Source organism: Sciurus vulgaris, assembly GCF_902686455.1.
Source record: "Sciurus vulgaris genome assembly, chromosome: 9".
Taxonomy (NCBI): Eukaryota; Metazoa; Chordata; class Mammalia; order Rodentia; family Sciuridae; genus Sciurus; species Sciurus vulgaris.
The window spans coordinates 22,577,620-22,593,522 of NC_136469.1; the positions used below are offsets into that span (position 1 = coordinate 22,577,620).

Consider the following 15,903-nt stretch of genomic DNA (forward strand, 5'->3'; position numbering starts at 1 on the left):
TGGAGCCTAATTGGAATAGGTTACTTCACAGGGGACGTCATTGAAGGGGGTGATTGGGACCCTGCCTGCTTCTGTCTCTTTTGCTTCTTGGCACATGAGGTGAGCGGTCTCCTCTGCCACACACCTCTGCCATGATGTAGTGTGCTATTACAGGAACAAAGCATCAGGGCCAAGGGCCCGGAGACTGAAGTCTCTGAAACTGTGAACCAGAGTTAGCCTTTCTTCCTTATATGTCAGTTATCTCAGGTGTTTTGTTATAGCAATGGAAAGCTAGCACACTGACACATTCTGCTTATTCTTTTATTCACTCTACAAATATTTATGGGGCCACTAGGGACTTTGTACATTCCTCTTGTGACTTTGTCCTTCATTTGGCATTTCAATACTTCTAAGACCTCCTGGCCCTGCTTAAAGACTTCATGGTACATCTCGATTCCAGTCATTAAAGAGGCAACATGAGAACAATGCAAACGCTAGGTAAAAATCCCTTTATTTATTTTTATCTAATTGTTTACTTCATAAAAATGTAAAGATATTGGTTGTTAACACTGCTGTTAGCAAATGGACCATGAAAAGAATGAAAAGCCAAATTTGAATAATTCATTTTCTTGCTGGTTGACACTTTCAGGGTTCAAATTTCATGCATAAAATATTCTTGGGGTTCAGATACATTTTCCCTTGTACTACCTCTTCCCTTGCAAGGCTAACTGAAGGAAGTGTGTAATGAATACTCTCCCTGATGGGCCATGAGAGTGATGACTTCACCTTTGGACACAGGACTGTAGTCTTCCCTAATGGCTGAGCTGCCATTTGTGTGGACCCTCACAGTGGAGACTTTCAAAGGGTCAAAGGCACATTCCTGGAACCCAGAAGAGAGCAGTCTCCCCAGGGTCTTAGGGCTCTGGATGCTGCATTTGATGTTAGAGGGTTTGGTCACTAGTTCTGTTAAGATGGTCAATTCCACTCATAGTTCCAGTCATTCTAGGTCATAAAGACAACCTGAAATTAAACCACTGGACAATTTCACTTTAAATCTAACTATTTTTTAATTAATTAATTAATTAATTAATTTATGTAGTGCTGAGAATCGAACCCAGTGCCTCAAACAAGCTAGGTAAGCGCTCTACCACTAAACCACAACCCCAGCCCTGTAATTCTTTTTTAAATTTAAAAGTTTATAATAAATTTACCAGTTTTACTCAAATACATGATGTATCAATTTAAAAAAATTATTTCTGGGAGGAAGAAAGGAAGCCTACTTACTACGTGGTTGACCATTTAAACTCATTTCCAAGAAGGGTAATAAGGTTAATAAAGGCCCGTTTCCAAGAAATAGAGGTAATTTAATTTAAAATTTGGAAAATACATGGTGGTAAAGACTTTTTTCCACTGTTGTGTCTAGAGATAGAGTAGATTCTTTGTGAAGTAAGAAGTTTCATGGGATGACAATAGTAAGTCATAGTTTTCTTAAGTAGTTTCTCAGTTCTAAGGTGGGACATATCCAATTTAATTCTTGTATCTTAGAAAAATCATTGATTAACATTCCTCTTTCTTATCTTTATTTTATTTTTTTGATGCTGAGGTTTGAACCTAAGACCTCGCATGCTAGGCAAGAACTCTACCATTGAACTACATCTCCAGGCTTAAAAAAGTCATTTGACACAGGGTCTCAATAAGTTGTTTAGACCAACCTTAAACTTGAGATCCTCCGGCCTCAGCCTCCTGAGTAACTAGGATTATTGGTGGGTACCAGTGCGTTCAGTTTGACATCTCTCTTACTTTTTAATTCTTAGCACTTGACCTTGACATTTCCCGAGTCCTAACAGTATAAGCTTACTAAAATCTCACTGTCTTCCTCATCTTTTGATCCTAATCAGGGCCTCTCTGGCTCTCTGATAGAGGCTTCAAAAGCAATGTTGCTTTTTGGGGTGCAAAGTAGAAGTCTAAACTCTTTATTTTCCTCATAAATTGCATTGTTCACTTTGTTTACCACACAGGCCTTGATGTTTCTCCTACACCAGTAAATAGGGAAGAAAGAGCCATGAGTCAGTCTATTAAGGATGTACATCAGAATTTAATGTGAAGAAAAGATTTCAAAGTATTTCTGGTCCCCCTAAACAAAATACTTATGGAAGGCTATTATTTTCCCTTATGAAATACACAGATTTTTTTTTTTAAACACAAGAAATAGAAGCCTCAAGAAACAGAATAAAAGACATGTTATCAGCCAAGTTTAGTACACCTGTGGTCCCAGCTACTCAGGAGACGAGGCCAGTGAGACATTAACAAGTATGATGTATGCTTGCAGAGCATCTGTGCATTTGGGGCTTGCCCTCTTTTGGGGCTGTAATTCCTGGGATCATCATATGAATAAGCTTGTGCTAGCCTTTTGGGGAGACCACATGGAGAACTGTGGCTTCTCAGTTGATAGCTTGTTGGCTACTAGGTAGGCTAATAAGGCCATCCTAGATCAACAAACCCTGGCTAAGATGTTGTTCACTGCAGCTGCATTAGTGGACCCAGAAAAGTCACCCAGCCGAGCTTTGCCCAGATTGCTGACCCACAATTAGAATCATGGACTACTGAACAACTGTTTTTTTTTTTTTTTTTTTTTTTTAAAGCCATTGTGTTTTGGGGGTGATTTGTTACACAGAAGATGCTGACTGATACATCTGCTTTTGATTATATGCCCTTTCATTTTATCTGGACTCCTCCATGCCAGATAACTAGACATTAGAAGTGAAAAGTGCCATCTAAAAGTACATTAATTGAGGAATGACTAGAAATATAGAGTGGATACGACAAATGAATAAGATCTGGATTTGTCAGTAAGTCTTAAAATAAGATCTTGAAAGAAAAAGGCAATTAGTATAAAAATGAATTAGAATATTATACTATGTAGTAATAATACCAATGTTGATGTGCATCTATAGTACTTAAAAACAAATGGAACAATTAAGGCCAAACTACTAATGGGAAAAGGGGTGGGTAATTCCAGTGGGACTAAGAGTCAAGTGGGACTTTAAATTTATTTGTAATGTTTATTTAAAAAGCAAAGTGATGAAATGGTGTTAAAATAATCATGGTTTTCAATCCAGGGAAATATACGTAGAGTTTTATTGTATTTTATTATATATTAAAATTTGAAAATACATCAAATGTAATGGGAGCATTGTGTGGGGAGGCAAACTGTGATGGTTCCTCACTGCCTATTAATCATGTTTTCTTCTTTGTATTTAATGGCAGAATCAAAGAACAAAGTGTCGTAAAACCATATTTGTGTTTGTTCTGAATTAAATTCAATCGACATACTATGTGGTGTATGAGATACACCACAATACCAAGTATGGAAGGATCTGGGCACTGATCTGTCAATTGATGACAACGCACCTCAGGTCCAGAAGTTACACTGGTAAATGAGTGAAGAAAGAGAACCCTGGACATGCAACTGTGCATGCAGCCCCTGTCCTGAAAATATTCTTTGTGGCTATATGGACACCTGTCATTTCATCACTGTCAGTTTGGTTTATAGAGAGATTTAGAGAAGCAGCTATCAATTCTTTTTTTTTTTTTTTTTTTTTTTTTTTTTTTTTTTTGCATACCAGGGATCTCAACCACTGAGCCACATCCCCAGCCCTGTTTTGTATTTTATTTAGAGACAGGGTCTCACTGAGTTCTCAGTGCCTCGCTGTTGCTGAGGCTGGCTTTGAACTTGCGACCCTCCTGTCTCAGCCTCCTGAGACGCTGGGATTGCAGCGTGCCTGGCTGCAGCTATCTATTTATTGACAGTCATGCTTCAAATTTGGAGTCTGGTTCCTTGGTGTTTAAATCACTTAGTGTGATAGTGTGACAGGAACCACGAGCAAAGAGTAAAAACCACTGAAATTTCAGAGGTCCAGATAAGAAGAGTATTTTTGTAGTTCATAATAAGTTTTTCAATCCGACCTGAATTTATGCTCATGAGGTGACTCTTGGAGGGTAGGGCTGATTGCCAAAGGAACCAATCATTGGATTGCAAGGTTGGGATGTTCAGGGAAGACAAGCTGAAGGTTGAGCCCATCATCACTGACTGGTGTTTTAATCAATCATGTCTATGCAAAAGAATCTCCCTAAGAACTGTCTTGGTGAGCGTCACCATGGCGAGGAGGGTGGCACATCCCAAACTCACAGAAGCTCCTGTGCTTGCGACCCTTCTGGACCTTGCTCTATGTACTCTTCATCTGGCTGTACACAGAACCCTTTATTATAAACCAGTAACAGCAATGTAGTACATATTTCCCAGAGTTTTGTGAACAAATTATCAAACTAACTATCACATCTGAGGAGGGAGTTGTGATTTGTGGCCAAAGCTGGCAGAAATACCCGAGGTCTGAGGCTTGTGATTGGCGTCTGAGGTGGGAGGAGCCCTGCAGGTTCTGACACTAACTCCAGGTAGATGCTGTAGGACACCTAGTAGGTGTCCAGAGAGGTGGAAGATTTGTTGTTGGTGTGGGAGAAAACCCACACATTTGTGTCAGAACTGTTGAGAGGAGAGGAATGGCTTTCACTCAATTGCATTTCTTCATATGTGGATTATGACTAGCTTAGGGACAGGACTGCCTACAACTTCTTTCTAAATACAGGTTGACCATGGGCCAGGCTAGGATTCCCGTGGGTTTGAGACATGATACGTGTGTTGGTGTTGCTTGGGAGCAACACCTCTGTCAAGTGGGCTGAGTCATGTCCTCGGGACAGGGCCTCAACTGTCTCCACAAACATCACCTCACAGCTGAACACTGAGGGTCTCATTTTCTGGATTCTCTGAGTATGCTTCCTAGTTTACTTCATTTTTCTTCTTTGCTAACACCAATAAACTCTGTAGATCTCTCATTGCCTGTGGCAGCATGCTGTAACAAATTATCCCAAACCTGATGACTTATCATGATAGAAATTGACAGAAGTCCAAGTCCCTGGACCAAAGTCTAGGCCTTGGTAGAGATGACCCAGGGCATTGTGGGGCCTGGAGATAGTCTGAGAGTTTTCTTGGCCCATGCATATTTTGTCTATTGCTTTTTTTTCTAGCATTTGTGAAGGATCTGTGTATTTATGATTTATAGAAGAAACCCAATACATAGTTGTTAAATTTAATTGAGTTTATAAGATTTTTGACCCCACTAATTGGGCAAATCATATGGTGAGGGGGGATTATTTTCTGTTGATGAATTTGTCTTCAGACAAGAATCAGACAAAACTGGAAGAGATCTTAGAAATTGAATCCAAATTTCTCATTTCACAGAGGGAGGAGCAAGGTTAAGAGTTACAAGGTAGCTTAGAAAAATCTCTCTCTGGATAGGAAAACTGAAGTTATGCAAAGCCCGGGCTGATGGTGAACAAGGACATCTCCAGATGGCCTCCAGTAAGAGCCTTCTTACCCCTCCTCCATGTTTGGGAGGAAGACTTTTTGAAATAGTTTCTATGGGACACCATGTTGGTTTGGAAATAGGTTAACGTCTGAAACACATTTTTATAAGTTTTGCACAAGAAATACCTAAACAAAATAGCATTGGGATACAAAGATGTGGCTTCATAATAACTGGGAATGATTTATGTGACATTAGTGAGGTATACTAATGACTATAAGTATCAGCGATTTAAAAATAGTTAAGAACTAATTGGGCAGTTTGAGAACTATGTAAATCTTTACATATGTAAATCTTTTACAAATCTTTCTTCTCCTTTCTAATACTTGCATTTTTATCACTTTACTCTCTATTGTCCTTTTTACAAAGGAGTACAAAAGAGGGGCTAGTTGATGAGACGACTTTCCTACCTCAGCGTTTCTGACAAAGGGCTGTGGAGGGACATTGAACAAATGGGCAAAAAGAGATTTGAGTTTATCTGCAAATTTCAGATATCTGCACTGCCATCAAATAACCCAGAAAATTCAAAGCAGGATGATGTGTCTGTGTGTGTATATACATATATATGCATATACATATTTACAAATGAAGTACTTTGTGTTCAGCCTCAATCAGTAAAGAGAGGTCAATCTTCTGTACTCAGTTATTGATTTAATTGACAACAATGGGTCTCACTGGCCTCAGAAACAAAGTAAGAGAAAATAGAAGAAGGACAACAAAAGCACAGTCTCACTTGTTGTGGGCTCAATCTATCCTTTGTATATACATATTTTCATCTCCATGCAGTTGCATAAACTCTATTTGCGCATATCACCAGAACTATAACGCCAATGGCACTACGACGGCAGTGCTACCCAAGAATCATGAAGCTCTGGACACAGCGGAGCTTTATTCTGTGGTGAGGACACATGTTTTGGCTGCTTATGTCTCTCGGGAAGCCTCTCAAAGGAACCACAAGCAGTCTTCCTTAGTCAGTGACGCCGTCGTTGATGATAACGGTGGTTTTATTGGGTTCTCCAAGCACTGCACCAGTAGGCACCTGGAGAAGTAATTCAAACCACTCTGGACCCTCCAAGATGGGCTGTTGCAGGTCATCAAGGATGGTCACTCGGAATGTTTGCACGCGCACTCCTGGGGCAAAGTCCAGTCTTTGGCTGACACCCACATAATCGACTCCAGCTAAGGGCAGGGAAAAAGCACAAGTGAGACTTTAGGATTCATTGCTGTAAGATATTGTTCAGATAAAAAGGAGATGGCTCATCAACTCTGCAGCATCCGCCTTTGTCCTCAGCACCCACTCAAAATCGTATGTGGGCTCCATCCCTAGAATGGGTGAATTTCTATATCTAGCCACATGCCATACACATAGTTCCTCATCCATGTCCACACGTTCTCCTTGACTGGCTTGTCACTCTCCAATTCGGTGGCACATCATTTTCCAATTGCTTTCACAAAAAACAAGGAAGGCTCTCTGAAGGAGCCTTCAACTGGAAATGAGAGGGTTTGCCTTTTTCTTTTTAACCTGGAAGCTAGCATTATGCATTTTATTTTGATGAGGTTTCTCTCATTCACCTTTGCCAGACACCTGGTTTAATTGCACAACATTCTGCTCAGTTTCACTCAGCCATAGGGCTTGTGCCATGTTGGGGTTATTAATCATTTTTGCAAGCTGCTGCCCCTGACCATATTACTTCTTTGCTACTTGTTTGAAAAGTCATCAGATGTTACGATAGCAACAATGGCAAGCCATGAACTGAAACTAGAAACCCCTGAGGAATACCATTATAGTAATAATTTGAGGAACAGAATATTTACATGGTCTCAGGTTAACTTTCCAAAAGATACTTATTAAATGAAAAGAAAAAAAGTAACTTTATAGTGGGGAAACCTGGCAGATACCACCTTAACCAAGTGATCAAAATTAACACTTCTAGTAAACAAATTTAAATTTCTCATTTCAACCATAGGAAGAAGTCCAATGAATTAACTGGTCTCTTCATCTTTGGTTCCATGTATATCCCTAGAGTAAGAAATGACCCTCTCTGAAAATTAAAACAAATAAATAAGAGAAAAAAAGAAAAGAGAAAAAGAGGAAATAAAAGGGAAAAAAAACTAGTAAGAATCATTACTGGATTCATGTATAATGTCCTGTGGTGTATTCACTGAAGAATTATAATGTCTGAATTCTTCCAAGAGTAAGTAAAATGGCCATGTTTATTAAACTGTTTCTGGGTGTGTGATAAAACTTTTTTTATTTTAAAAAAACTTTTTTTTTTTTTTATTCATAAATGTGCATTTTACTCTTCTTATACCTCATCAGTTAGTGTGGATTTTTAGATTACTGGGTATTATTTACAGGAGTTTTGCTTTTTCTTTGCCTTTATCTTAAAATGTTCTCAGGGTTTTGGGGTGTTCAGGATGCTAGTCTGGAGCTATGCTGGCTGTCCGTGTCCCAGGAGACCAAGAAGTCCAGCGGCAAATGTGAGAATGTAAGTATCGTTTAGATGGAGCGCCCCTTTCCTTCCTGTTGGGTCCTACTATTTTTATTTTTCTGCTAAAGCCGCGGAAGCCCACGAGAGGAAGTAGTATCCAGAATTTTCCAGCCTCACTACCTGGGGCCTTCATCAACCGAATCAGGAAACACAAAGGTGAATGGGACTTGAGGACGTGCTGCTGAAAACCAAAGAAAGTGCCCAAGAGTCAGAAGTAAGAACTCCTTTCCTCCGAAGGGCTCAGATGTGACTGGATTCTTCCAGGAGTTGGGACTTGCTTGGCTATTCTGGGGATGCCTTCATCTTTATGAACTGCTTAAGTATCTGCAAATATTCTGAACTTTGGAAAATTAATCCAAACCTATTATGAGCAAGTGGGTAATGAATGAATCATAATGAAGATGGCTGAGTGTCCTGTTTATTTTGTTAACAGTGGAAGTTAATGTGAGATCTCTGTGTTTGGGTGGGAGAAACTTGAATCAGAGCCTGTCAAGAAAGACTGGGCTGGACCCCACTGTAAATGCGTGTAATGATATTGCACCTTTCCATGGCCTCTCACCTTCTGCTGGCTTCTGCTTGGTCTTCCTTGAGCTCACAGTGACGGACGATGCCTGGGAAAGATCGGCACCTGTCCTCCTGACGCCCACCTCCACATAGCCAGCGCTTTCATCAACGTGATACTCTGCATCCCCAAAATGAAGGGCAGGCTCTGCAGAGGCACAAAGGATAAACAATGCGTCCACCTCCAGTCTCCTCTGCCTGGCGTGAGCCTGGGTGTTCTTGACAACCATCTCACAGGTCCTGTTCAATATGTAGCTCAGGGAGAAAATACCCAGAAACTCCCCAGAAGTCATGTCAAAGAGTGACGTGCCATGACTTTGACGCCAGGAAGTACCCAGAGGTAAAATCAGTTGGAACTCTACTCATTTTTCCGTTTTCAGTGCTCTCTGTTGAATAAGTAGGGGAAGTGGGCCAACCAGCTGTCACTCAGGCAAGTCAGCCACTCAGAAAAGGTGGTGGGGAAGTTAGGGAGCCTCGTCCTCTGGTGAGGCCGGGTTCTGAGCCAGGGGACTGCTGCTTGCATTCTCCTAAGGTGTTTGGGGCTCACAGGGATAGACTCTAATCTGAGGGGAGGCAGATCCTGTTAGCAGAGATGCCAGAAGCAGGGAAGTGGCTTTCTGGAAGGAGAGCGGAAGGAGGCCAGCACAGGCCAGTGCGGACCAAATGTGTGTCTTCTAAAAGGCAGGAATGTTTGACAATGAGTGTTGGGGTCTGGCCAAGCAAATAAGCCAATATGCCTGATCCATTCTGTTCTAAAAGGAAGCCTACGAGCTTACTCATTTAAAGACTACAAGGTTTAGCTGTTACGATAGACGTATACCATCATAAAAATATTTTGAAATAAATGTTTTTGTTTGAGCTATGCCATCACCCCCCAAAACCCAAAGAAACCAAAAAACAAACAAACTAAAAAAAAAACAACGTTGGGAAGCAACTTCCCCCAAGAGGAATGACCCTGAGATTGGAAAATGGAAAATCAAAGTCACAGAGATGACATCTTTGCAAGTATAGTTCACAAAGAAGCATATTTGACTTAAAAATCTGGAGGGTAGAAATCAGATTTAATTTGCCTAGGATATATTTTAATAGTCTTGTACATGCTGAGGAAAGTTTTACTATAACATGCAAGACCTCTCATAATCTAAATGGAGGCCATTTTTTTTTTTTTTTTCTGGAACCATCTACAGCCATGCCCCACACTATACTCTGATTCCCAGTTGCTGCAAACAGCTCACAATGCACCCAGCATAGCAGGCGCTTGGAGCCTCCCTCTCTGCTGGGGATGCTGTCTGAGCCAGAGCGTGACAATTTGGCAAATGTGGACTCAGGCTTTAAGAATCTGATAAACAGTTACCTGTCCCAGGGAAGCCACATGGCACTCTTACAGAAAACTAGGCATTCTTAATTCCATACTTCTCTAACATTTGGCTTAGTTTGACCACTGTGGTGATGTTTTCTGTTGGCCATTTGCATTTGGCAAAGGTGTTGAGGTCATTCTCTCTTTTTTTTTTCCATTCCATCTCCCCAATCTTTTTTTAAATTTGTTCTAATTAATTACACATGACAGTAGAATGCATTTTGGCACATTGTACATAAATGGAGTATAACTTCTCATTCTTCTGGTTGTACGTGATGTAGAGTTATACCAGTTGTGTAATCATAAATGCACATAGAGTCATAGTGTTTGATTCATTCTCCCATTCTTCCTGTCCCTAAGCCCCCTCCCCTCCCTCCACTCCCTTCTGTCTAATTCAATTTCCTCCATTCTTTCCTACCCCTGCCCCCCACCCCATTACAGATCAGAATTTGCATGTCAGAGAAAACATTGGCCTTTGGTTCTTTTGGATTGGCTTATTTCACTTAGCAGGATAGTCTCTAGTTCCATTCATTTACCTGCAAATCCTATAATTTCATTCTTCTTTAAGGCTGAGTAATATTCCACTGTGTAGATGTATCACAATTTCTTTATCCATTCATCTGTTGAAGAGCACTTAGGTTGGTTCCATAGCTTAGCTATTGTGAATTGAGCTGCTATAAACATTGATGTGGCTGTGCCACTGTAGTATGCTGATTTTAAATCATTTGGGTATAAACCGAGGAGTGGGATAGCTGGGTTAAATAGTGGTTTCATTCCAAGTTTTCTGAGGAATCCCCATACTGCTTTCCAAAGTGGTTGCACCCATTTGCAGCCCTACTAGCAATGTATGAGTGGATCTTTCTCACCACATCCTTGCCGATACTTATTGTTGCTTGTATTCTTGACAATTGCCATTCTGTTTGAAGGGAGATGGAATCTTAGGGTAGTTTAAATTTGCATTTAAATCTGTAATTGCTAGAGACGATGAACATTTTTTATATATTTGTTGATTGATTGTATTTCTTCTTCTGTGAAGTGCCTTAGCCCATGTGTTGATTGGGTTGTTCTGTTGGTGTTAAGTTTTTTGAGTTCTTTATATATCCTGGAGATTAGTGCTCTGAGGTGTGTGTGGTAAAGATTTTCTCCCATTCTATAAGCTCTCTCTTCACATTATCGATTGTTTCCTTTCCTGTGAAGAAGCTTTTTAGTTTGATTCCATCCCATTTATTGATTCTCGATTTTACTTCTTGCCATTTAGGAGTCTTGTTAAGGAAGTCAGTTCCTAAACTGACCTGGTAGAGATTTGGGTCTACTTTATCTTCTATTAGGCACAGGGTCTCTGTTTTAGTGGCTGTCTTTGACCCACTTTGAGTTGATTTTCGTGCAGGGTGAGAGATAGGGATCTAATTTCATGTTGCTCATATGGATTACCAGTTTTCCCAGCACCATTTGGTGAAGAGGCTATCTTTTCTCCAATCTATGTTTTTGGAGCCTTTGTTTAGTATGATATAACTGTATTTATGTGGGTTTGTCTCTATGTCTTCTATTCTGTACCATCAGTCTACACATCTGTTTTGGTGCCAATACCATGCTGTTTTTGTTACTATAGCTCTGCAATATAATTTAAGGTCTGGTAGTGTGATGCCTCCTGCTTCACATTTCTAGCTAAGGGTTACTTTGGCTATTATGGCTCTCTTATTTTTCCAAATGAATTTCAGGATGGTCTTTTCTATTTCTATGAAGAATGTCTTTGGGATTTTAATAGGAATTGCATTAAATCTATATAATGCTTTTGGTATTATAGCTATTTTGACAATGTTGGTTCTGCTTATCCAAGAACACAGGAGATCTTTCCATCTTCTAAGGTTTTCTTTAATTTCTTTCTTTAGTGTTTTGCAGTTTTCATTGTAGAGGTCTTTCACCTCTTTTGTTAGATTGATTCCCAAATATTTTATCTTTTTTGAGGCCATTTTGAATGAGGTAGTTTTACCAATTTCTCTTTTAGTGGATTCATTGCTTATGTATAGGAACACATTTGATTTATGGGTATTAATTTTATATCCTGCTACTTTGCTGAATTCGTTTATTAGTTCTAGAAGCTTTCTGGTGGAATTTTTTGAATCTTCTAAATATAGAATCATGTCATTGGCAAATAGTGATAGTTTGAGTTCTTCTTTTCCTATGTGTATTCCTTTAATTTCTTTCTTCTAATTCCTCTGGCTAGAGTTTCAAGGACAATGTTGAATAGAAGTGGTGAAAGAGGACATCCCTGTCTTGTTCCAGTTCTTAGAAGGAATGTTTCAAGTTTTCTCCATTTAGAATGATATTGGCCTTGGGCTTAGTATTGGTAGCTTTTACAATGTTGAGGTATATTACTACAATCCCTAGTTTTTCTAGTGTTTCAAACATGAAGGGGTGCTGTATTTTGTCAAATGCTTTTCCTGCATCTATTGAGATGATCATTTGATTCCTGTTTGTAAGTCTACTGATGTGATGAATTATGTTGAACCAACCTTGCGTCCCTGGGAAGAACCCAACTTGATCGTGGTCCATCTCCTCATTCTTGCCAATGCATGTTTCTGGTGTCTTCAAGGCTGGGACAGAAGAGGCAGGACAGCGGGAAAGTCCTTTCTTGGTGGGTATCTTCATGGTGATCAGTACTCTCTAGTCTTGGAAGATGGAAGAAAAACTGATTTTGTTTTCCATGGGCAGTTTTTTGGGTTCTTTGGAGACCTGTCACTCTCATAGTTGGGTATCTCTCTCTGTGGGCTCTGGATGCAGATGAAATGTCACTATCCTGGCTGGTCACTTGGTCTTTTTCCTCAACTCTTGTGCATTTGGCATCACCTCTGCTGAGGACCCTTCAGCCCTCTAGATGGCGCTTTTGGCCAAGGCCGAGGACAAGCCCAGGCTTGCTCTCTCTCACTTGCTTCCATCGTGTCTGAAGATGGAACCATCCTGCCTCTTTTGCCTTGATAAACTCTAGGAATACTGCTGAATCCCATGCAGTCCCTTTTGTTTGCTCATTCATGACAGCAGCTAACTAGCTCTTCTCTCACATGGTGATGTTTCAGGCAGAGCCAGACTCCATCTGCAAGTCCTCCATACACATGAACTTTTGCCTGTGACCCACATGACATCCCGACTGGTCTCTTGGAAAGGGAAACTGTTGGGGATACATTCTATCATGCTGTTTTGTATTCTTATTAAGGCCTATGAACTTCCCAAGGTCAGGGGCCACATCCCATGTCCCTGTATACTTAGTGACATGGAGGCCAGCATATTCTCAGCATTCAAGAATGTATTGAAGAATAGATAATTTTAATTAACTTATAACATATTTTGAATTTATTATGAAGTTTTGTTTGAAAATTCGAACAAAATAACCTGCTTTTCGACAGATAAATTGTACTGTGTGGTTGTGGGAAAGGGGAAGGAGCAAGAAAGATAAAAAAATTTGGGTCAGTTATGACACTATTTAGAAGTGGCAGGGAGTAAGAACTCACCCCCACCTCCTTATTTTTGTGGCACTAGGGTTTTGCACATGCTAAGCAAGTACTCTACCACTGAGCCATGTTCCCAGCCCTTACGCCTCTCTGAATAATAAGATATGTGAGAGGAGGGTAGTGTCACTTGGAAAAAAATATCATAATACTCTTCCAAGATCCCCATGCCATTAAGTATCAGGAGATTTGTCAGAGGAGGGAAAACAGTTCCTTCTTGTAGCCCAGCATAGTTTTCAGATGGGCCTTATCCGAGGTACTAGCAATGATTCCTCGGGACAGGCAATTAGGAAGGTATGATGTTTTGGCCACATCACACCTGTGTCCAATGGAGTCTATAGCCACAGGTATATTGCACTTAAAAGAGACCGATTTAAAAAAGAGAAACAAGGAAAAGAAATACAACAGTGTGGTAAGTGAAGCTGTCAAAACACAAATTGCCATGCTTTAAAAGGAGTTGAGTGTCCATAGGCATAGAAATTTAATGCTAAGACTTGTAGAGGACGGGGCAGAAACACTTGGTCAAATTTGAGAAACCACCACAAACAAGATGAGTATCACAAGGTGGAAGGTACCAAAATGTTTTCTTTCAGTTGCCTCCTCTAGAAAATAGATTCTAGAAAGAGACTGGTACACTTAGGCTTTGGAAAAGTTCTAGTGCTACTTATTGGAACAGGTTCTGGATTCTTAGAAAAGAAAGAAAATGCCTATGAGTCAGTTTTGGATCCTTTACATACTGTTTGGTGAAGTCAAATTCAATCTTTCTTTTAGTTCAGTTCAACAAACATCTATTGAGCACCCCCATGTTTGAACTAGACCGTATTAGGATGGAGTGCAAGAGGTGACTGGCAGAAATGAGTGGCACCCAGTGACAGCAGCGCATCAGGAGTATAGGTGACTTCTAGATGCCCTGAAAGCTTCTGGTGTGGAAGGTGGTATGGGAGGCACTATCAGCAACTCAGATGGGAATAAAGGAGGAGAACCCACCTTGACTGGGCGGTAAGAGAAGGAAAGATGATGAGTTCAGTTACAGATGTGGAGTCTGAGTTGCCTAGGGGACCTCTTTATAGATAGCAGAATCACCTTCATGTGCCAATCTAGAACTCAAGAATCAAGCCAGGGCTGGAGATTAGGTCTGGAGAGTGCTAAGCTCAAAGCTGGGAGCCAAATTTCACATGAGAAGATCTGTTCATCCAAGGGGAATGAATCAAATGGGAATCATGGTGGGCCATCAACCTGAGGGAGACAGGTTGATGGACAGGAGCTCTCCAGAAAAGGAAGTAGACAACAAGCAAACAAAAAATAGCTGGAGTCCTGGCTGGGTGGGTGGGGGGCAGTGTGGGAAGCAGGGAAACAAAGAGTAGAGAATTTGGAGAAGAATGAGCAACCCCAATGTCAAATGCAGCAAGCACATCCAGTAAGATAGCTGTGCGTGAGTCACAGTGCAAAAAAATCAAGATGCACCCTGGGACACGTCAGGTGCTTGATGTGAAGTGCAGTGTCCAGTGAAAACAGGGGACGCTCTGTTCAAAGACCTGCTTCATCAATACCATCTATTTTTACGTCAGTACCTTACTGTTTGACCACTGACCACTGTGGTTTTGTGAAATATTTTGAAATCGGAAAGCGTGACATCTTTGCTCTTCTTTCTTGATTTCTTTGGACATTTGGGGTCTTTTGTGGCTCCATGAATTTTATAATTGTATTTTCTGTTTCTGTTAAAAACACCATTGAGATTTTGATAGGGATTGCATGGAATCTGTTGATTGCCTTGGGTAGTATGGGCATTTTATTTATTTTTAATTTTTTTTTTTTTTAATTTTGAGACCAGGGTCTCAGTAAGTTGCTGAGGCTGGCCTTGAATTTACAATCCTCCTGCCTCAGTCTCCCAAGTCGCTGGGATTGTAAGCATGTGCCACCTCGTCCAGCGGTATGGGCATGAGCCTGGAACATCTTTCTACTTGCATGGGTCTTTTGAAATTTCTTTGATGAATGTTTGTAGTTTTCTATGTGCTAGTCTTTTCTTCCCTAAGTTAAATTTATTCCCAAGTATTTATTCATGTTAAAGGATTGTTTTTTTAATTCTCTTTTTAGATAACTCATTGCTGGCATACCACAGGACTATTGGTTTTGTGTATTAATCTGTATACTGCAGCTTTACTAAATCCATTTATAGTCTTGACAACTTTTCCTGTTCTCTGTTTTCCTCCTCCTTCTCCTTTTTTTGTTGTATAGTGTTTTCTCTATAGAAGATCGAGGGGCGATTCTTCTTTGTTCTTTCTAATTTAGATGGCTTTTGTTTCTTTTTAATCTCCTGATCTCTTCTTAGGACTTCCAGGACTATCTTGAATGGAAATAGAGGGGGTTGCACCCTTGTCTTCTTCCTGATCTTACAGGAAAAGCTTTCAGTCTTTCACTGTTGAGTATGATATCAGCTGTGATCTATTTAGATATGCTCTTCTTTTTACATTGAGGTAATTTCCCTCTATTTCTTATTTGCTGAGAATTTTTTTTTTAAATCATGAATTAGTGGTGAATTTTATAAAATGAAAAATTTTTTGCATCTATAGAGACAGTCATGATTTTTCTTC

The 15,903-nt window shown here is 40.2% G+C and overlaps 1 protein-coding gene across 1 annotated transcript in view; it reads right to left on the reverse strand.

Moving 5' to 3' along the window:
• Nucleotides 1–6,084: 6,084 nt before the first annotated feature.
• Nucleotides 6,085–15,903, reverse strand: part of FREM3 (FRAS1 related extracellular matrix 3) — a 66,201-nt gene continuing 56,382 nt past the window's right edge. Inside the window, exons 7-8 of the mRNA XM_079154125.1 lie at nt 8,451–8,600; nt 6,085–6,578 (exon numbers count right to left, since the gene is read on the reverse strand). Coding sequence (XP_079010251.1) covers nt 6,367–6,578; nt 8,451–8,600 — 362 coding nt within the window. The 3' untranslated portion in view covers nt 6,085–6,366. The remainder of the gene's footprint in view (nt 6,579–8,450; nt 8,601–15,903) is intronic.